Genomic DNA, 22,729 nt, shown 5'->3' on the forward strand with positions numbered 1-22,729 from the left:
CTTCAACACTGGCATAATTCTGGAGGTGGTACTTGTGGGGGGTTCACTGAACTTTAACCGTGCACGAGCTGGCTGTCTGGTAGACGCCAGTTCTTTAAGCTGGTTGTTTAATTGGGAGGGACTGATGGCATGCCTCTAGAGAAGGAGCCATCCCCTGCTAGCGCAGGCAGGCGTTGGAGGCAGGCAGGGGGAAGTTAACCACCTGCTGGAATTTGCCATCTTCTCGCCCAGGCAGCAGCAGGGGTTCAGATAGCCAGCCCTTAGGTGGTGCGATGGGCGGCGGATGGGTGAGATGAATCCCACATCGGCTTGTGTGAGAGCAAGCAGTGAGTCGCTGTACACACCCCTTTTTAAAAGCAGGAGTGTTTTAAGTGTGCTGACCTAAGGATGCAAATGAGGCAAGGCTCCTATAGGAAGTAGTGTCATTAGATCAAACTGATAGAGAAGAAATTGCTAGGCTCTCCGTATGTCTTTGTTCTGATCTCTTCCCTTCAAGATAAAGGGCTTCTCTCTCCTTTTCTTCCCCAGTTGTCTTACTTTGATTGAATACATTGGATACTCAAACTCTTGACTATATACACTAGAAACACACTGCTGTAATGCGGAGTGTCTAGTGTAAGAATAGACCAATACCTCTTCTAATCTCTTTGAGAAGAGGATCCCTCTAATCTTTATTTCTTTGCCAAATTCTTCAGGTCACATCTGACATTTCTCGCTGCTGGCTAAAGTTAAGGTGAGCCGTAGCGAAAATGAGTTGTCTTTTAAGCTGGACTGCCTTTTCTTTTGTGCTTATTCCTTGCATGTTTGTAAACTAAGGATATATAAATGTTAGCTTTCCAGTTCTTTGGAGGATCTAGCTAAACTACTTCTATTCATTCACCATCTCATGACTTTTTTATTGAAGGACTAATATATTTTCTGGATATTTTGATTTGACAATTTAGTAATTACTCTAGCTGAAAGCTAGAGTGATTCATGGAGTAGTTTGGGCACCCTGCAGAAGTTCTCAGTAAGGCATGTTTTTTCTCCAGAGGGCTGACTTGTTCACTCCAGTCTATCGATGGAGTTGCATAATCCATCTCATTCAGCTCACAACGATGCTGCCCAAAACAGCGGGAGAGGAAAGATGAGATTCCTGTTTCTGCGTTGTCATTGCTCTTCCGTTGTGTTATATCTGTTCTCATGCCTACGTTTTGTTGCTCACCTTTCTTTAGTTTCAGAAATACCAGACTTTTCTGAGTGATCACACCAGACCTTGCTACGGCTTACCTACCACCTTCACCATATTAATACTTCTCACCATGCTGTTCAGCCATCTTCCCACTGATTATTTTTTTTTAATCCACCACAGTAAATTTCCTAGTGTTCTTGTACACTAAAAGCAGATTAAGAGATTACATGAGCTTTTCTCAAATGACTCCATCATTTAACTAAAAATCTTTAGTTGTCTTGTTCTGAAGCCAGGAGGGTGATTTTGCTACTACACAAATGGAGCTTGTCCTTCTGGAAGAATCTTGTTCCTGTGACGGCTTCCAAGTGGTCAAAATTCCTCGTGTTTTTTTAGACCACCTGGAGAGCTCTTCAGTATTATTGGAATTCCACTGTCCTTTAGGGATAAGAGAATTTCAGTGGAAATCAACTGATCTCCAGTTTCTTGTATTTTTTCTGCAGGTTCTGGACTTGTACAATTCTACCTGTTATCTGGCAGGCTGATTGTGAAAGGAGATCAATGGACTTCCCTTGCAACCAAAAGTCTGTTTTCTGGTCTCTCTCTTAAAAGGTGCTGTTCCTTCTTGCTTACGTCCTATTGAGTGCTAGTTTTGTAGATCCTACATGAGAAAGATTTCTCCATCATTAGGCTGACCTTTTCTTTGTAATGATCTCTTTTTTTTTTTTTTTCTGTTTGTTCTTTTTCTCTGCATCCTACATTCTGTTCTATACACCTTTTGCTATTCCTCTGGCTTCGGGAGGAGTGTTTTCAGTATCTCACATTTTTCTAGGCCTAACTGATGATCGCTTTTGTTGGTCCTCCTTTGTTTGCTAAGCTCTCCTTTTTGTTTCCCAGTTGAGCAAACTTAACTGTTTTTCTCCGATTCCTTAACTGAACTTCTCTTGCCGTGTAATCCGTGTCTTCAGCTGTCTTGTCCTGTGGCAAACAGTGTTAAAGTGACTAAAAATAGGCAATTTTCCTCTTCTGGATTCATAGGTGTTATAGTTTCTACAGGCATATTATATTGCTGTGGAAGGAAAGGTGTACGTAATATTTATGTAAAGTGTTAAGTTATTGGTAAAAAAGTAATATCTTGGTTTAATGCAGAATTTTAGAGAAACTGGTTCACTTGAAGAATGAAAAAATAGCTTGGGGTGTTTTTTTCAGTCTGTCTGCATGCATTTTATATAGCATTCTAGGGCACCTGGGAGGGCCAAGTGCTGAAGACAGCAAGGTACTAAGCCAGCTGTATTGCTGAGAAACAAAACAAATTGCATCTAAAATGTCCAGAGAAATAATTTGCTGCAAAATTTCCTTCTGCATATCCACCATCTCCTTGGGATCTCTAAGAGAGGAGAGTCATCTTGCTCTTTCCCTTGACGGGTGTGTTATTGAAAGGTAAGAGAACCTGGTCATATAGGAAAATAGGAATCAAGAAAAGTTTAAATGAAAAGGAGATGGGGTATTCTACATAGAGTCAATTAATTACATGCAGAAAAAATACTCTGTTCTCTATGGAAGCCATGTGCCTTCAGAAACAAAAAAAGGCAGTTAAAGAAAGGGTACATCTTCTTCACTTTCAAATATTACACCTTTGAATCAATGATGGATAACGTAAAAATATTTCCATTCTTTCAAAATAGTAAGTTGCTGTTTGCAAGAGATATTAATGGACACCATTCTTTATCACTGAGTGATGGAAAATACCAGTATGTTATCACGTGTTTCTGATTACACATTTTCAATGTATTTTTTCCCCTCCTAGAATAACTTTGACTTCTTAGCCCTAGCTTTGAAAATATGTGGGTTTATTTCAGATTCTTTCATGCTAATGCTTTTCTTTGATATGCTTGCCTTTGTTCTGTATCTGAGCACCAGCAAGGCCTGTTACTAAGACAGGAAAGACAGAAAATTATTCTTTTTGCAGTATCTCTGAACAATTTCTGCAACTTTATCTATGCAGCCTTTGTAAATGGAAGTGCCACATTAAAGAATAAATATAATGTGGATGTATAGGTTTTCAGGTGCTATGGAGTCCATCTATCTGAAAATTTATTCCAATTCATGTGGGCTTGGAAAGGATTTTCTGTTTGTTTCCTGTATGGCACGGGATGTTCAAACTATCTTATCCTTGGTATTGTTATTTAGTATCAAATAGCCCATACCAAATAAAACCAGAATGTATTTTTGGTAACTGAGGAACAGCAGGTTCTGGAGGGTTTAAAATAGATGATATATGATACCAAGAATAGCCCGGTGCAACTTAGCCGAACCTGAGAAACTATTCAAAGAGCAAATCAAAATGGAGGGCAGTTCTATACTCCATGCTTTCACCAACATTTATTTTGCCATTTTTGCTTTGTTTTGCTTCAAGCTTTTAATTAAGATTTCCTTGGCTTTGCTGACCCATTTCTATATTGTTAAAGGCAACAGAAAAGAGGCTGCCAGGATAGCAGAAGAGATCTATGGAATAGTCCCAGGTAAAGTAAAAATATGGACACTCTAACATTTACATGTATATTTATTTGCTACATTTTTGTAACTTGAGGATTTAAATCATTGAGTTGCCATGAAATGAGGAATCTTGCTAAATGCACGGGTGAATGTTTTAACCTGAAGTGCCTTCCATTTCTGGGGTCTTTACAGTGTCAGTATGTGTTGGCATGATTTAGGTGTGCAAAATATGAGACTCCAGCAATTACCGAGCTAGAATGAGGACAACATTTGCTCAAGGCACTATGGTAAATAAAAAGATTGCTCTCGGAAGCAAGGCATTCTTTAGTGGGGGTTACGGATGGTTTAACTAAATAGCTAGCTTTACTGCCAGAGAATATTTAGGGAAAAGTTATAGCATGTTGATTTTCTGAAAGGAGATACTAGGAGGATATAACTAATGACTTTATGAATCCAAGCCAAGAACCTCTGTTTTGTTAAATCAGATTATAAAAATGAATGCAGCTAAAATTATTCAGAGAAATATATGGCATGGGAATATATTGTATTTAGTAGGCTATTTAGTAGGTCATTGATTTTTGGGTTTTTTTTCCAAGTGATTTTACTCCTTCACATCACTGCCATAATAATGAGTAGACACGTGTTTGCACGCCTGGTAATTCCACTAATTAAAATGACACAGTATTTTAAATTCACTATTAATGAGGACATATTTTCCCACTTGAAGATTATCAGCATTGTGACATCACAGATTTTTATGTGACTCATTTGTTGGGCACTTGCTTCATGATGAATAGTGCTGCCATGGACAGGCATGTGAACGTCATCAGAACATGGATGGTGCAAGGTGGCCACCCAAAGCAGAGAGACTGATCTGGCCAAGACAAATACTGCAGCAAAGCATTTTTTACAAAGCCTTTATATACAGGCATGTCTGGGTTATTAATTTATTTGTTATTCTCCAGAATAGAATTCCAATCATTTATTATTGTCATTTTTTCCCAAGTGTCTTCATGCAATTGTAGTCAGACATGTGGCAAACAGCAGTTTTTCCTTCATGCAAATTCTTATCGAAGTGCCTTGAAGTTTAGCAGACCGCAACATATTTTTATCTGCAAGTTGCCATTTGCAAAAAGCCACTAAGGATAATCTTACAAAACATAAGATCATGTGATACTGTTGCTGGGGCACTATATTGTATTACAGGTGGAGCTTCACAGCCTTTTCTCTTTGCAGTGAAGTAGCGCCGCAACAGCAACAGGGCTGCTTAATTTATCTGTAGACATTTAAAAAGACACAGTGTTTTCAGACATGTCGCTCACAGCTGTGAAGGGAAGATGTGCCCCGTATGGGAACTATATTTGCCACACGTTTCAGGGAGGTAGGTTGCTGTGGCTAGCATGGAAGTATGCAGCAGCATGTGTTTTCATGGTGAGGCATGTGTGTGCATACACATGCATTGTGAATGCGTGACATGCACTTGCACATGCTACACTATAAGCATAAAAGGTTAAATAAGGCACTGTAGCTCTGTAGTCTGAGTTACTTCTGAATCTTCCTGTTGTATAAGGGTCCTGGTTTTTGTCACTTGCAATGTCTTCTGACTTTCTGAACTGAGCTTGCCTATTTCAGTCACCAGCATGATGAGGGATGTGGGTTTTTTTGGATGTTTTCAGGAAAATGTTTCTCAGTCCCTACCTGGTTCCTGTTTCCATCATTTTGCCTGGGGCGCCCTACATGGTCCTTAGGAGCCTGGTTGTATATCGTGCCGGCTGGTCTTTCCACGCCACCTTCCCGCCTTAGGATCCCAGGAACAGCTCCTTAAATAAACGGAAACAAAAGTAATAACTATAGTTAAAACCATAAGCCCATGAGGTAAAGTGCATCGCCATTCTCGGGTAACAAAAGGAGACTCCCTTGGCCAAGACTGAAACCTCTGCTGCGTCCTTGGCCTCAAGTCCCAGGGGATGTGTCTGTGCCTCTCATTGATTTCTCCCTGCCTTGGGTAAACACCTGAAATGGAGATAAATCACCCTTTCCATTCTCTCTGGTGTGCGGTGTAGCTGAAAAAATTAAACAGGACAAGGGTTTCAAATACAGTGCTCAGGGGGCTGCTGTACAACAGAGCATGAATGCAAACACTGGTATTGCTTCTGTCCTGTGGCACTGTAAAGGCAGCTGGCCTTTGGAGAAATGCTTACTACACACTGTGTCACAGTATGGTTAAAAATTTTAATTTAGGACAAGTAAATTTGCACTCTACTTAAGTTGCAGGGATTTAACCTGGGCTGACTCACTCTGCCAGTAGGTAGTAGCTAGGCTAAGGAATTTTTTTTCTTGGCACATGAATAGATTAAGATAAGAAAAAGGGCAAGCTAGGCTATATGAAGAAGTCTGAACAGCTCAACAACTCAAAATGTTTAAGGAAGAAAAGTAAAGCCTCAGGCAGAATTTATTTTTCCATGTCTTTTCTGAAACCTTCCAGTGAGGAGGAGGATGAAACCTGTTACCTGGTAGTCTGAGCTAGAGGATATTATTTATGAAATTGTCAGTTCGAGAAATAAAACTGCCAGGGACATGCCAGAATTCATTTGATGGACATGTCATCCCCGCGTCTCCCTGCTATGAGTCTTTTATTGAAGTGCAAGAGAAGCTGGAATACGATTTGTGACAAAATCTCCCTAGGAAAGATGGAGGCTGAGATGGTTTTGAATAGGAGAATTGCAGGGCTCTGAAGTCCCCGGGTGAGTCCCAGCAGCACTAAACTCGTGGTCTCTGCTGAAGCCTGTTTTTAGCTGGTTTTGAAAGTTCTGCCAAGAAGCTTTTGTTTAGGTCCCTTAGCAAGCGGCCAGCTTTTTCAGGAGTGCTGAGCCCTCAGCTGCTCTGCTGAAATCAATTTATCAAACAGTTTTACCACTGACCCCACACTGATTTCAGTCCTGTTCTGCATTTACACGCAGCTGTTTTTTCGCTGTCCTCCCAGGATCTGCTTTTGCTGCTTACCTGAATTAACTTTTATGCGTTTGCTGTTTCAGGCAGCTGGGCAGACAGATCCCCTCTTCATGATGCTGCCTTCCAAGGACGCCTTCTGTCTTTGAAAACCTTGATTGCACAGGTAAAAGCCCACAGGTAAAGAAAAGGTTGGGAAGCAGCGTAGTTTCTGTTGAATTGCATCTGTGAGTTGGTGAGCTAGTAATAGACTGCAGCAGGGCATAAGAAATACAGTTGTATAAATAATATATCCACATGCACACCTTTGGGCATGTATTAGTTTGCTTAATTAGGATGCTGGGGACAAGTCCAGGACAAAGATTGTTACAGCTTGTAGCTTGCTCTATGATAAGCAATGATTCTTGGGTTTTTTCTCAATGATAAACCATGCAAACTGGGCTTGAGACTAGGGACAATATATATATATATATATATATATGTATCAACTATTTAAAAAAAAAAAAATGGTAGAAAGCTGTAAAAGTATATCTTTATAAAACAGCCAGCATGGTCTTCCCAAAGAGAGACCCGCCAGCCTGAAACCCTCCGCTCCAAACAAAACCAAGAGTTCAGGCAAAAGAGAGAGAGAGGAGGAAAGAATATACTAGAAAGGACAAGAAGCTGGATAAGAAAGTGGGCAGCTGCAAAGGGACAGGTTATGGTTCTTTGTGCTTTGCCAACCATCTTCCTTACCACCTTTGCTTAAACTCAATGGCCTCACCTGGCACGAATGAGCAACTGCCCCCCCCGCCCCCCAATCAAGACAACTGCAGGGAAATTAATTCCCTGAGTGTAAGCTCTGTGACTTGGCCATCAGACTTTTTATATACAAGGTAAATAACTTTTACCAGTGAGACCACAGCTCAAATGGACAACGTCCTCAAGGAGTGGAGCTGCCGGTGTGAAAGCCTCCACTCCAGACATCTATGGAGGCATGGCTGCAGCTAAAAGAGGTTGCTGTTTACAGCCAGTATTCCCCCTCCCATTTCCTGATCCTTCTTTCCTTCACCTGCTGATATCAAATTATTTTTATGGACAAGGAAGTGATGGAGGTTAGGGATAATAAGGAAGACAGCTTATTCATTCAGGGCTTTGCTGGTTTTCTGACCCCCTCTATCTCTATTTATGCTGACCTTACACCATCTTATTAGTGGGGCACCTGGCGTTATGGTTATACACTAGATGCCCCACTTATACACTGGTTATGGTTATACACTGCAGAAGCACCCGGTGTTGTTATACATCATTTAGTTAATCCACCCTTTCTCCTTCTCCTGAAGACATTTAATTTTGGGAGTGAAGGATGAGGGTCCTTGCTGATGAAAAGAGATCAAGGCAGCAATGTCTGTAGAGACTGAATTGGAGCAGATTCACCACAGCCGGAGAAATGTAGGGACAAAGCTGTTCATGGAGCAGCATAATCATTGCTCATTGCTTCTAATATAGTTACACTACTAGCCTAAAATTAGATATGGAGCTATACCTTAGGGTATATGTGGGACACTCAGAAGTCTTTGCCGTAGGACCATAGCTTTCAAGAAAGCCAGTAAGGCTTCTGCTCCCCAGGGGATGCCTGGACATAAGGGGATGATGGAGAGCTGGAGTTTTAAAATAGCTCAAGAACTCTCCAATGCCGCCTGTTCCAGCACTGAAAGAAGAGTTTGATTTTTCACATACATTGAAAACAAGGTTTAACATGAGAGATGTTTGGCAAACAGCTATAGTAAGATCTATAAGTCATTCATTCTCTATTCCATAATGGACGGGATTGCTGTTTTGCCCAAGATATCAGTACTTACTCTTTCTCTTGCAATGACTAAGTTTCATTTGTTAAATATGTATATCTGAACAATGATTGAGAATAGATCTCCTTATCAGGAGCCCCTAGAAGATGTTCCTCTTGAAGGAATATGCTAATCATTAAGCATGAAACATCTATACAATTAGAAAATGGAATAATGTCAACATTTTTTCAAGGTTTTATCTGTTCCCCTGGCACTGATATAATGTACAGGAAATTCTTAGTGACAGGTTTTACATTAATAATGCTTTCACATGACTGAGAAACAATTGTTTTTCTATCATACAATTTCTAGCTTAAAGTGATTACAGTGATTGCTTTTAACGCTCATTGCATCGGGACTGGTGACTTTTTTACAGTGCTACATTGCTCACAGATACTTACTTCTGTCCATCGCATTTTCTGCTGTGTACCAAAAAGTGCATTGCTGCCATCTTGTGAGCTGCCTGGTTTATAGCACATCAGGTAGAGACCAACTGCATTACGAAATATAAGACATCAAGTGGAAAATGGAGCTGCTTCCAGGCCTGTTCTCACACATGGTTGTAAAATCTTAATTACCAGGAGATTTAGCTGCATTCTGGGGAAAACACATATGACAATTGGTTTCTCCTTTGTGAATATGTCTGGTTTCTGATTGTGCAGGAATAGCTGTAAGAACTGTCATTTAGGGAAATACCTGTAATAAGGCATTTGTAAATCACAGTTCTTTCTTCCACTGTAAAACATTTCCTGGGTGGTCAAATAAGGAACTGATTTGTGGGTGGAATTTGTCTCATCTATCTTATGGGTTTACCAGGTACTTACTACCTTTGAGTGAAACACACAGGGCACCCCATATAGTCAGTGGAAGTATTTTTGGGATGCAATTCATCTGACCTACTAGAAATAGCGGGTTTAGCATGGAATGAATCATACCCTAGGGGAGTCTATTTCTCCCCACTGAAGGAGCTGAGGGCTCCAGCCAAGCTGCTGATAGCTGTGCCAGAGGCCTCCCCATTCAGGGAGGTGAATCCCACCAGCTGTATCTCCTGGTGCTGGACTTAATAGGGAAGGTAATACCACCCTTATAAGTTAAGGAAATGCAATGTCTTTCCTGTGATTGACCGTGCATTGTAAATAACTCGAAACAGAAGGCATAGCTTGTCCTTGCTTCCCCTTTAACCCCATCACCAGCTGCCGTCTTTGGGGACGAGCACTGAAGCACTGAACAGCATTAATCCAACACATGCACCTTCCCTGGACATGCACCCAGGGACATGGCTCTCCCCTGCCACAGTCCAACCTCCCTTTGCACCCGCGCCGGCCCTGGGGGAGCCGCGTGGTTTGGGCAGGGCTTTCCCCTCATGCCCCCCACCCTGCATTGCAGGGTTTCAACGTGAACCTCATGACGACGGACCGTGTGTCGGCTCTCCATGAGGCCTGCCTGGGCGGCCACATCGCCTGCGCAAAGGTGCTGCTGGAGAACGGCGCTCAGGTGAGTCCTGGGGACACCAGCGGGGACACGGGTGCCTGGGGCACGGATGCTCCCTGCATCAGCAGGGATGTTGGACGGGCTGCCCACGGGGCATGGCCAGGCTGCGGATGGACAGGAGCATCCCTGGCAGAAACAGGGAAAAATAAAACAGTGCTTTGTTTCCATGGGTAATGGATTTGCCTTCCCCCGGTGGTTCCTTGGGTCACCCTGTTATTCTGTTTTTTTTTCCCTCTGTATGTGAAATGTAGTCACGATTGATGGAAAAGGAATGAGAGATGCTAGGTGAAAATAACCTTCAAGAAAATTACTTATCCCTTTTTTCCCCCCTGTAACGATCACTGGAATTGCCTCCAGTTTCCTGTGGGATGGTTTGGGAGTCTCGTGTAAGTAAAAATAGATTTGCTTAAAGCAATGAAACATTTTATCTGCTAATAAAATAACATTTCCCCCAGTTGGACATAAGGTAGAATATATGTTAAAAATGGAGCTAGAGGAATAGATGAAATATATAAGAGTATATTTCATTCAGCTGGGTTTTCAAGTACAATTTATATGGCAAGAAACTGAGCAACACCATAACAGGCAATCAAGCTATCCTCTGTAGAAGAAAATACATTTGTGAACTTCCTAAACTGTATGCCAAATTTCAGTCCCTTAGAAAGATGAAAGGAAAACCGCTTTCTGCTCAGTTTTACTTGGTTTTGATATATACTTGACATTGCCTTTTTGTAAGTCAGAGAAATCAACTCTGAACTACCTGTTGCTTTCCTAAGAAATCAGTCTGTTCATGGTATAATATATAGCTCCAGTGTTTTTTTGGTTTTTGCTTTTCCCCTGCTCTCTGTTCATAAATAAAGTCAACAGGCTGTTGACTAACTTCTGGGAGAAAATGTGCCATTCTGTTGCTCTCCTTTATTGCTATGCTCTTCTTTATTTCCTTTTTTTACCAAACCATTTACTCCACAACAGCTGTCTTACCATTCTTTCCTCTTCTACCAGTTAAACCAATGCCCAGTAGAGAGGGAAAGCAAGGGAGTAATTTTTATTCTTCACTTATCTCCTTCCTTACCCTTGGTTATCAGCTTGCCTGAATGACTGGTCCTGTTGTGAAATAATGCTGATAGACCCCCAGTGCCTCCAGCACCTCCAGCCACATCTGCCTGATGAGACTGGGGAGAAGCGGGGGGGCAATGGTGGGCTGCTTGGCTGCAGCATGTAATCTGTCTGAAATACAGATACCCCCAAAGCATAAATATTTCTTTACTTTTGCTGTTTTAGAAGCTGTGCAGGATGAGGGATGGTGTAGCTCAGCAATTAGCAGGAGGGGAGGAAGATCAAGGAAGAGGCTGGGATCTGTAGTGATGATGCTGTTGAAACAGAGTCTTAGTTGGAGCCTTGCAATTTCAGCAAGAGCAAGCTGCCATTTGATTTCCAAAATCTGAGAAAACAGATGTCCCCCATGCTGTGGTACCTGGTATCTCCCCACACCATGCTGCCTTGCCCACCTCCTGGCCCTGTCACGATTATTTTCCAGCCAGGTCTGTTCCCCCCACTGGTTTTCCATGAAGATGAGCAAGCAGAGGAGGTACCAAGGAGCAGGGACTGCCTCCTCCAGTGTACCTGCCTAATCTGCAAGTGCAGCTTCACATGGGGGAGTGCGGCCTCGCGCTGGCTGCTGCACGGTGGGAGCTTGCTGAAGACCGCAAGGACTGAAATGCTGGAAAAGGCAAGGACTGGCTTGTAATTGTGGGAAAAGCACCTTGTGGAAAAAGTAGTTAACTCATACAGCATCGTAAACAAGTCAATAGTTGAAATGAACAAGGACAAATGATATCTAAGAAGGTATCAACTGCAGATGGTCCACTGCTGAATTACCCAGAATAAACCAATAGGTTCTTAAACATCACTGTCTTTCTCTACTTTAGAGGCAAAATACCTTGCTAGTTAAATTGTGTGGGCTAAGGTAGTTCTACCCTGGTGCCCCGATGCCTTTGCGATGCAGCTCCTGTGTTTGCACTGGTAGCAAAGTCCTCCAACTTCCCCGGTGGCCTGGGACTTCTCCAGCCCTTTCTCTCCCGTCTCTTTCCTCTTCTCCCTGATTTGGAAATCGCACAAATTGCCACGTGCTTGCATAATCCATTGCTCTTCTCTAGTGTGCCACAGAATTAAAGACATGCAGATTTGCTGAATAAATTGCCTCTGAGAGCTTGCTACGTAGTTAAACACAGCAGCTACGGCTCTGTGCACAACACAAGCCAGGGACTGTGCTGTCCCAGTGGGGAATGACGGATGGCGGTTCTTGCCAGGTCTTTACATCGGAGGTGGAGGAAGGAAATTCTTTCTCCCTTACACACACACATACACACACATGCATATGAACACAAACTTTCAAGCTCCCTTTCTGTTTGGGATTAAGACTATGTTTCTGTGAAAATTTCTTTTGCTGGAAATGTGTTTTCAGGTGAAAGTATTAAACATGAAGTAAATGTTTTCATTTAAAAAGCAAAGTCATTTTCATCTGAGCATATTCTGGCTTTGGGTTGGTGCAGAAGATACTCAAGTTCTCCACATAAAAAGAAATTAAAATCTGCATTTTCTGAGCAACTCTAGATGGAGCATTCATAGCAGGCAGTGTCGCTGCCTTATGGCACTAGCTCTCCCGGAAAGAAGGCAGACCTAAAAGGAGAATGTTATATATGTTGTGCCACAACATATAACTCTGAAAGTTGTTAACAAAATCAATTCTGAAATTAAACAAGACAAGCGTCTTTTTCTGGTGCATTTCTGGTATGCACATGAGGCACGCTGCAAGGACGTTCTGCTTAAATCGGATTATCCTGAGCATCTCTTGCTGTTCCAGGTCAACGCCGTCACCATCGATGGGATCACTCCTCTGTTTAACGCCTGCTGCAGTGGCAGTGTGGCCTGTGTCAACATGCTGCTGGAATTTGGAGCCAAGCCACAGCTCAGGAACCACCTTGCATCGCCCATTCACGAAGCGGTCAAGAGAGGTAACGTTCAGGCTGTGAGTGAAGCTAATAATAACTGAGGAATACATCTTTTATTAATGTTAAAATATTAAAAAAATAAACCAAACTTGTCTGTGCAGGTATGGATAAATGGGCTTGGCTTATTCCCAGCTCTTGTGCTTCATTGGTTGTATCTGTGTGTATTCTGCTCTGCAGCACTTCAGTGACGGTTCTTCTTCTCTCCACAGGCCACAGGGAGTGCATGGAGACCCTTCTGGCCCATGAGGTTGACATTGACCAAGAAGACCTGCAGCACGGGACCCCACTCTATGTGGCTTGCACGTACCAGAGGACAGACTGTGTCAAAAAGCTTTTGGAGCTAGGTACACCTGGAAAGGGGCCTGGGGGAGAGCTGTGGTGGTGTGAGCCAGCACTGCTGGTCTCTCTGGGCTGCCTCTCCGCTGCAAACGTCATGGGTTATTTCCACAAGAGGTGTTTGGGCAGCCTGAGTCTGTGAGACTTGTTTGAGGCTATTAAAAATTTCACCTGCGTTCATGAAGAATTTATGATTTCCTCAGCAGAAAAAGCCCTAATTACAGCGACCTCCCTGAGACTGTCTGATTTTGAAAATAAAATACTTTTAGTTTTCTTGAATGATAACAGGAAGCACAGACAACACTGGCTAATATTAGTGACCAAAATCAACTCTTGATTATGATAAACTGCCATGCTAAGCATTAACTTCACCTGCTTTGCAGTGGATGATGAAGACAGCAGTAAAACTGTTTAAAAGAATAATCACTGCAGGTCCAGGCACAGCCTATGAGCTAGCATAATGTTTGCTGTCAGTGTACATTAGCTGACTTACACCTGCTCGAAGTGTGGCCCTGCTGTGTCTGGAGAGCCCAGGGCAAGCATTTTGCTTGCTGTGCTCCCAGAGTTATTACAATAAGACACCTAAAGGGTCTTTTTTCCCCCAGAAATTAAATTAACATAAGCTATGTTAGATTTTATGTTATTAACAAATTTACAGAGCATATGGTAGGCTTTGAACACCTATTGGGTTGAAGGTCAAGCTGCTCCGTTCTGTCCATCGCAGACAGGGTTCAGTGGCTCAGAGGTCATTTATGCAGCAGGTATTTGACCTGCTGAGTTTTGCACTGCTGCTGTTGAGAGAAATGAGGGAGGCCTGTGTGCCATCCATCCCCTTCATTTATTGAGGCTACTGGTGGAAACCAGCCTGTGTGATGCGGGTTTGGACAGTTCCTGCTGCCTCCTGGATCTAACCGTGCGCTCTTGTTCACTCAAGGAGCCAACGTTAACGTGGGGAAGCGATTAGACACCCCCCTCCATGCGGCAGCAAGGAAATCCAGTGTGGAGATAGTTGTCTTGCTGACAGACTATGGTGCCAACCTGAAATGCAGAAATGCTGAACTCAAATGTGCTCTGGATCTTGCTGTACCCAACAGCAAAGTGGAGCAGGCGCTTCTGCTTCGGGAAGGTAATGGTTTCCTTTCTTCTTCTCTTTTTTTAAGTAGCACAGTATTTATTTCCTTTACCTAAGTACATTTTCTTAACTGTTTTTGTAAGTAATGTTCTATATAAGTTCTTTTGGCTTTTCTACTAATTTCAAGCCTGTAGCACATGACACAGAAACGAGTAAGAGATCTCTGGTTTGTTGTTAGATCTGCCACCAAGTGTCAGGGTTTTAGTGGGTAAATTGGTCAGTTGTTCTGTGCTTTCTTTTCCTGGCTACTGAAGGAAAATTATACTTATTTACCTACCAGGACTCTAAGGATTAAAAACTGCTATGAGAGTTTATTCATTGATAATATTTTAGTACCACCATCTTGTGCTCAATTTAGCACCATGGCTCAATGTCCTGCTCCCTGCAGAAAAAGCGGCATGAGGGTGTGTGCCCTTGCTCACCAGGAGAAAGCAGAGCTATTTGCCAGGTGGCTATTCAGCTTCACGCCACGCAGCTCTTCCGTGTGGCTTATGCGGCTGCAAACCCAGCAGTGCCCTTTGCAGATTACTTTCAGCCTTTCTACAATATTTCTGATTATCTTTCCAGTCTATTGGAAGAAATTTATGAGCAGAAATGAATCTAGATCTTCTTGTGCTGTTTTCACCTGTGCCACATGCAGCCAGAACTTGATGCATCCAATAGAAATATCCCTGAGATATGGACATGCTGAATTAAGTCATCCCCCTCTTCCTCTAAGCTCTGTGTTTACCAACTCACTGGTACCCTGTTAGTTGGTCTGTGCCCCGCGGGGCTTTGCTGGCAGGGAGGGTGAATGGTGCTTCCCCAGGTGGGCAGCCTGCCGCCTTCCCAGGCACAGCTCACTCCCCACCAAGAAGCAAAGCACGATGTACACAGAAAGCCTGCTTCCAGCTGCAAAATAGCTCTTGGATGGTAAATGAATATTGTCAATGATATGCATAAGCTTTGTGCTGGCCCTCCACACCCAAGTGGGTTTTATAGAGGAAACGAAACATTGGCTTAATATCCTTCTGTCCTGCTCCCTTTCTCCATGGCTTTTCATGCAGAGCTTTAATTTATCATGTCTAAAACCTTCTGGGAGGACTTTTTCTTGAATGCTTCTCACCTCCTGTGACTTCTGTCCCCGTATCTGAGATGTTCAGGGCTCAGCGATGGCAGGCTGCGTAAGCAAAGGCAGTGATTGCAGTTGTCCTGCTCCAGTTGCCCTGTGTGATTGAGACTTTGTGTAGATAAAGAAATATTCCAATATAAATAAATTTCTCTACCTGAACCTTCTTTTTCATTTTCACTTTCAGCTTGTCACCCTCTCCTCCCTTACAGTCAGAGACACTATAGGTCACTTCAGCTCCTGCTGGCTCTTCACTTTTCAGAAATGAAGTTTCCTCAGTTTCCTCACCTATCCCTTCAGTCCTGCTTTCAGATACTTTGCTGTATCTAACATCTGCAACTGCCCTTTTCCCCTACTTCTGTGTTTTCTGAGGCCCTTCTGTTTGAAATAAGCACCCCAGGGACTTCTCTTGAAAAGTTTTCTTCCTACCCCCTGACTTTTCTGCTGTGGTTACTTAGATGGCTCCCTTTAATTGCTCCTCTTCCTAGCTATTAAGTGATGTGAAACATAAAATGTTTCTGTTTTCCTAACTGTTTTGGGAGACAGTAGCTTCTTTCTTCACTTCCAGTGACAGCAGTACAAGTGCTCTTTTCTATATATCCCATAGTTTTCTATTAATTTCTTCTCAGAAGAGTCATTATCAGCCTGTTTAGGCTCCTAAATTTTCCTGTAGTAAAAGCACAGATGATGAAGCTTGCCTGGAAGATATAAGGACAGGCTTTTGAGCACACATCTCTACCCATTGCTTGCCAAACGCCGCTGTGATTGCTACTGTTTGGCCAGAAACCGGAGGGGCAGGGCTGATCCAGGGCTTGAAAACTGAGCACCTCTGAGCAGGTGTAAAGGTTCAACCTGGAGCAGCTCCAGCAAGAGGGAAGTGAAAGGGAGGCAGGGACACGTTCACTAGCAAGTTGCATTTGCATGTGCAAGCATGTGATTGCAGGTGCAATGGAGCCTCATTTCCAGTGGGTTTGTGGCTGGTGTGCCCCTCACCTGACCCGCGGTGGGGTGGGCTGGGGGCATCTGCCTCGTCACCCTGTGGGGAAGCCACCAGGACAGCACCGTGGTGTGCAGAGCTGTGCAAGCCACTGCCCAAGCCGGCCTCCCCGTTGTCCCAATGAGTCCTCTGACAGCTTTCCTACCAGTGGACACTCCAGTGTTTAAGAAGAATTTATCACGTGTCGACCTTTCCCTCAGGGCAAGGAAGGGCAAAAAGGCCTCTCTTGTTTTTATTCCTTTTTTTTTTTTTTTTTTATGCTGGGTGTCTTTTTGCACAAAACTTTTTGGGCCTTTCGATCTTCGAGATGTTTTCCTTTCAGTCAGGCTTAATTAAAATTGGATGACACATTAAGAAATGTTTTTGGGGAGCACTGATGATAGACTAAACTGACTGACATACCTAAATATTCAGAGACAGTGTGGTCATGTAAAAAGGCTGAGTTGCAGTTACTACTTGTACAGATACTTGCTGAGACAGCAGCGGCTGGAAGAAGCATGTTCTGTACATATGAACAACTAACTGTGTTTGCCATATCCACCCTGTTATGGCTGGTCTGCCCTGAGCACCTCTGCAGCTCCCTGTAATCCCTCTTGCCTTTATCCTCGTAACACTGCTGGGAGTTGTCTTACTTCCTTAGCAAGGGCTATGCATCCTGGTGCTCTCTCTCCAGTACAGACACCTTTGTGGTATTTTAAGTATTTGCTGAAGAAAAGATGCAGAAAAGACTAACCATGCATGCAGAAAAAGATTTTTAGTGCTCATAGTTTTCAAATTGCCCAACCAATTTTGACAACCTAAGTTAGATATGAACAATAATGTATTTAGCTCTCCCTGTCTTCAGCAAGTCATTGTCTAGTGCTTGATTTGCATTGCAAATCTTGCTGGTGTTTATTGCTTTCTGACTTATACTGGTGGTGGGGTTGGGGGTCCATGTTCTTGCCTTTGTTTTTTTTCCAGGTCCTGCCAGCCTTGCCCAGCTGTGCCGGTTGTGTATCAGAAAGCATCTCGGTCGGTCGTGCCTATATACAGTCCACAAGCTGCACCTGCCTGAGCCACTTGAGAACTTTCTCCTTTATCGATAAGTCTGTGACTATCTTTAAAGAAAGAGGGACAAATGGTTGTTTACTCCAAAATTATTATAACAAAGAAAAAAAATCAAAGACATCATTTACTGTCTACTGAGGATACCAAACACTAGCTGCTATGTGACAGCGCAAATTAGAAACACCTTTTTACAGACGGTGCATGATATTATGGATACTGCTCACGGTTTATTGCCACATCCACTTAGGCCTGCCTGAGAAGTTGTAATACATGATCAGCTCACTTGACATGTGTTTGTAGATGCACATGCACACATCCACCCACCCACAGACACACAGAGATTTCCCCTGCATTTAGTGTTATATTTATTACTGTAGTATCTGTGCAGCTTCTTGCTCTTGTCTATCCAATCTCACTGTCAAAACCAATGTAGTGGCTGTTATTCTTCCACTAAGTGTGAGAATGAAAGCCTTCAGAGCCCGATGTGAGCCATGTATAATGTATTGCACATCTTTTGTCAGCTTTGACTTGCATCCTGACACCTCTTTTCCATGGTCTAGTGGAGCCGTAGCAACTTCCAGCAGGCTCTGGCTGCCCAGCCACTGTACATCCCCTCACCCTGAGCCCAGCTGCCCGCAACGCTAACACATCTTGTCCTCTGAGGTGCAAGTGGTGTTATCAAAGCAGATGCAGATGGAGTAAGCCCACAAAAATGTGTGAAATTCTTAAAAAAAACCCTTCATCTCTTCTAAAAGAAGTCCTAAGCTGTATCACCTGAGATCTGGCTGTGTTCATTACATGACCTGTTTTTCTTAGCTGAATTCCAGGACAGAATTGCAAATGTTTTCATAGGCACAGTAGGTCAGCTTTCAATGTTGGTCCTTTGCAAGGTTTAAAGATAACCAAAGCGATGAGTTTCTTCTCTTCTTTTGGGCTTTGCATGCTTTGACGTTTCTCAAGATAAGTCCTCAGACTGCAGAGCGAGAGAGAAGCAGGGTCCCTAAGGATGGCTATGCATCACTGAAATGTTGTCCTTGCGGGATTTTGCTGACCAGGAGGGGAAGTTTGCAGGCTTGTTTGCTCCCTCATCCCCTACTCTAGAGGCTTTCATCACCTTCCTGTGAGAAGGGATTTTCCTGTGAGAAGGGATTTTGAGAGTGTTACGACTTTGCCCATTGTGGCATTAGTTTAAATATTGTCAGGGTTAGTAGCTTGGACACAGCAGAGTTAAAAATGTGCACCTCTTTGAGTTGAGAAATGTGGGATCCAGCGACTGGTGCAATGCCTGTGTGGCTCTGTAAAGGTTTGTTTATTTTTCCCATGGAGGTTGTTTTGAGGCGAGAAATGTTTCTTCAGACCTGAGTTTTAGTAAACTTCTGCCATGAGACAGGCAATGGTGTTTCACTAGTTGTAGTAAAATGGGAAATAGAGGTAAAAGGACAGTCTGTCTTCACTTAGCTCAACTTCACAGGTCTGAGAGGCCGATGACACATTTTCAGGCTATGAAATATGGTGGGTTTATTATGAGCTATGCATGCTGGTACCAATTTTCACTGTCCATTCATCTTAAGTCAGGGTGAACTGGCCTGCTGGCATCTTCCAGCAGCCCTGAGCTCCTGTCCCTGCTCCAGCAGCAGCAGCCTCTCTGGTTCAATGCTAATCCCTTCATTTCACCATGACAGTTTCCCTCTCTGAGACATAGGTCTAACGTTTTCCGTACTTTCTTACGATTAATTTAGCACAAGTAAGATAAATTGTGCTCCCAACAGTTCATGAGACTGGACTTGCAATGTTACAGCCAAAAATGAATGTGGTTTTCAGCCTGTGTTTGCACATATTGAATGCTATCTGACGGCAAGAACTATTGCCCATAAAGTTGTCAGTGACATGAATGACCTTGTATAGTACAGTATATAATGAATCTCAGAGATTTGAACTCTAAATTCTCAAGAGCCTCTGAAAATCAAATACTATCAAGAAAGAAATGTCTATATTAATCTGATGTCAGCAGATCTCTCTCAGTCTTATCTTTACTGCTAGCTCACCTGCTCTGTTTATAAGGTGGCAGTCAGAATACCATCTGCTATCTAAATAGAGAGACAGAGCCTCATCTGTGTGGGTTGTCAGACTTGCATTGCAATCAAGGAGCTATGGCAATTTATGGGATCTATTTCAGAATGTGTAATACTGAATTGATTTCCTACTGCAATCATCAATGAAAGCAGCATTTCACTTGCATAGGATTTTAAATTGAAAAAATGCATCTTCATTAAGGAAATGCAAAGTCTATTCAGCCTCTCAGAAAGGTTTATGTTAAGAAGCAGCAGAAGCTGCCCTATGTTTATTGCTGATATTAGCTTCCCATCAAAAAATCACCTCACCTTTGCTTCCTCCTGGAGACATCATTCTTCCTGAAATTCTGTGTATCAGAGTATGGAGGGAACAGAGCCTTAATAAATCAGAAGAGAAGCTCAGAAGTCTTGATGTTAAGAAATTTGACTAGAAACTTTATCTAGACTTTCTTGCTCTTATCTCAGAAAAGTTATCCATTTAATTTTCATTGACTCTGCTTTGTGTTGTAACAATGCACGGAAATTTTACTGAGGAAATAGCTGGAGGAGATATTTAATTTTTTTGCAAATATGCTGTCTCATGTGAGGGTAGGGAAGGACTGGGATAATTTGCTAGGAGACTACTGAATCTTGTTGGTGATTTTTCAGAATGAGTTTGAAAAACATCTGTCAGATGTGGATACAGCAGCTTTTCTCCAGGCAGGAGAAGGGCTAACTAATCTCACAAGGTCTCTTTCCTTCAAAATAGGTGGCATCTTCTCTGTCATTCTATGGTCGTTGACAGAAACCAGTTATTTGGGTAAAATATGTTTTTTCTTGGAACACAGACATTTTTCTGTGCTGCAATGTCCATTGCTATACCACATCTATATGACTTTACCCCAAACAACCGCCAGTGCTATCTGCTTCTGTGAAGAGTGCTGCATATCTCAACAGGAATAATTACACAATATCCTGGCTATTGGAAAAGTTTTTCTGAACCACAAACACTTACTGATTCTGAGTACAGACACTGACTTGCAGCGTAAAGCTTGGGCTATGGATGCTCACTAGCCATAAAGTCTTTGGTCCTGGGTATATTTTGCAAGAGCGGCTTAAATAGGTTACTCATGTACAGTATAAAACCAAAAGACTCCCTTTTATCATTCTCAATCTGTTGGGCCACTTTTCAGTTTTCTTATCCATCTATCATGAGACATCCAGTGTGGACTCAGAAATGCCAGTGATGAGGACCTCACAGATCTCAGCCTAATCAGATGTTGACTTCAAGCCATCATTAATTACTCAGTATATGTCTATCGTTGCTTATGATCCAAAGCAAAACAAAATTAAATACGCTTTTTATCGGCCCTGTCTTTATCTTTACTCTAAAATAAGCAGTCTTCATATCTACATTATTTCTACCAGTAGATACATTCCCATGTCTCAAAACATCTTTGCAATCCTTTTTTTCCCTCCACTGTATCTTTTCTCACACCACTAAGCTCCTATTCATAGGCATGTCTTTACTGATCACCTTTCTCCTGTATTCACATATTTCTCCTCTGTCACTAATAGTTTTTAGTTTCTTTCTTGAGTCTAACTTTTCAACAGCAGGCATTTTAGCCAAGGTCAACCTTGTCTCCTGTTGTCTGTGTTATTTCTCTTGCTCACCAGGCTGCTGTGTTGGGGTTCCCCCCCTCCGAACCTGCACATCTCAGCCCTCCCTAGCCCTGGGGGAGGGCACTGGTGTTCAGAGAGCCATCACCCCCGTGGTACGTGTCCTGCTCACAGCCTCCTCAGCTGGCGCATCCTTGTGGGAGCAGAACTGTACTGGCCACCGTGTTCATCCAGAGCTGGAGCAAGTAACTTTACCGTGCCAGGTGCTGTCTGGGCTAACTCCAGGCACAGCACTGCTACTTGCTGTCTGTCTGGCTGCACATATAGCCGGTTTTCTCTGTGTCTGAGACGCGCTGCTGTTGTTCACAGTTTGCATGAATTTGTAAAGACGGTTGTGGCAATGATCTTCTTGCTCTGCCCTTGTTGCTATCTCAGCACCCTGGCCCAAAACCTGGCTCCACAGGTTTCCTTGTAGCTTGAGAGCACTTTTTTCCAGAGTCTCATCTGCAAGCGATGTGGCTAATGGGCTACCTCCTCAGAGACATACAACAGTGGAAATAAATAGACCAACACATTTTGAAAGGGTTTAATGAACAATGTTCCTCACAGTCAGTAGGAAAAGAAAAGTTACATGCTAATTTGGCCCCTAAAAGATCCCTGTTTTGGTCTCCTGACGAACCTGTTGGGTTCAAGCTGACCTCTGTCTCCTGCAACGCAACTCTGCTATTGGCATTTAACAACCCTCCATCCTCTCTAGGACTCAACTTTCCATAGCAGATGTGCCAGTCCCTGATTTTCTGTCTGTCCAGCTGAATCTGACGTTCACAGAGTGAAATTAAAAAGGGGTGAAAATGCTAAGCTGCTGAAACATGCGGTCATACTGTAGGAGCTGAAATTCCCCATGTCTGCCTTGAGGTGCTGACATCCCACTTCCCTGGGCAGATGCAGGCTCAGAGGGAGGTTGTCCGTCCATCCATCCACCTGTGTGCTCCCTCTTCTTGTGACGGGACACGCCTGTGACACTTTGGACAATGGGACTGGCAGCTCATCTCCTCCCAACTCTGTCTTCCTCCAGGCAACTCGAGCCTGGTCAACATCCACCTCACAGCATTTAGACTTCTCGCCACCCGTGCTAGAAATTAGTGTTGTGCTGCCCCTGCGCAAACCCTTGCGAAGGGGTTCAGCATCCCCTCCCTCCCGCTCTGGGTCCTCCACTTGCTGCCTACTCTGCAGGGCAGGAGGCGCAGGGGCTGCCCGACACATTTCTGTCCCAAACCTGACCTCCATCTCCTGCAGCGCAACTCTGCTACTGACATTTAACAACGCTCCAGTCCTTATTGGACTGAAAATACTGGTGGTGTGTCCCAGCTAGGGCAAGTCTGATACTGATGAAAATGAAACACATTCATTGACTCTTGGTTGAAAAATCTGGCTGACCTATATGCTGGGCTGACAGTTTATGATGCCTTTGTACATTTTTTTTTTTCAGAAATTAAC

General features: G+C 43.1%; 1 protein-coding gene across 1 annotated transcript; it reads left to right on the top strand.

Moving 5' to 3' along the window:
* Positions 1 to 3,512: 3,512 nt before the first annotated feature.
* On the top strand, positions 3,513 to 22,729 carry ASB11 (ankyrin repeat and SOCS box containing 11). The gene is made up of 7 exons (XM_009476266.2): positions 3,513 to 3,690; positions 6,700 to 6,779; positions 9,826 to 9,933; positions 12,794 to 12,944; positions 13,151 to 13,285; positions 14,212 to 14,403; positions 17,475 to 22,729. Exons 1-7 carry the CDS (start codon positions 3,513 to 3,515, stop codon positions 17,597 to 17,599), a joined length of 969 nt encoding a protein of 322 aa, XP_009474541.1. The 3' UTR covers positions 17,600 to 22,729.

This window comes from Nipponia nippon, unplaced genomic scaffold, assembly GCF_047370975.1.
Source record: "Nipponia nippon isolate SJK-2023a ecotype South Korea unplaced genomic scaffold, ASM4737097v1 scaffold_2, whole genome shotgun sequence".
NCBI lineage: Eukaryota > Metazoa > Chordata > Aves > Pelecaniformes > Threskiornithidae > Nipponia > Nipponia nippon.

What these genes read in the sequence shown, in the direction of transcription:
- ASB11 (XM_009476266.2), top strand. Translation starts at nt 3,513, where the DNA reads ATGGAGGGCAGTTCTATACTCCATGCTTTCACCAACATTTATTTTGCC. An exon ending in TGCTGGAGAACGGCGCTCAG is followed by an intron (nt 9,934 to 12,793) that starts GTGAGTCCTGGG and finishes TTGCTGTTCCAG; the next exon opens with GTCAACGCCGTCACCATCGA. An exon ending in TCACGAAGCGGTCAAGAGAG is followed by an intron (nt 12,945 to 13,150) that starts GTAACGTTCAGG and finishes TTCTCTCCACAG; the next exon opens with GCCACAGGGAGTGCATGGAG.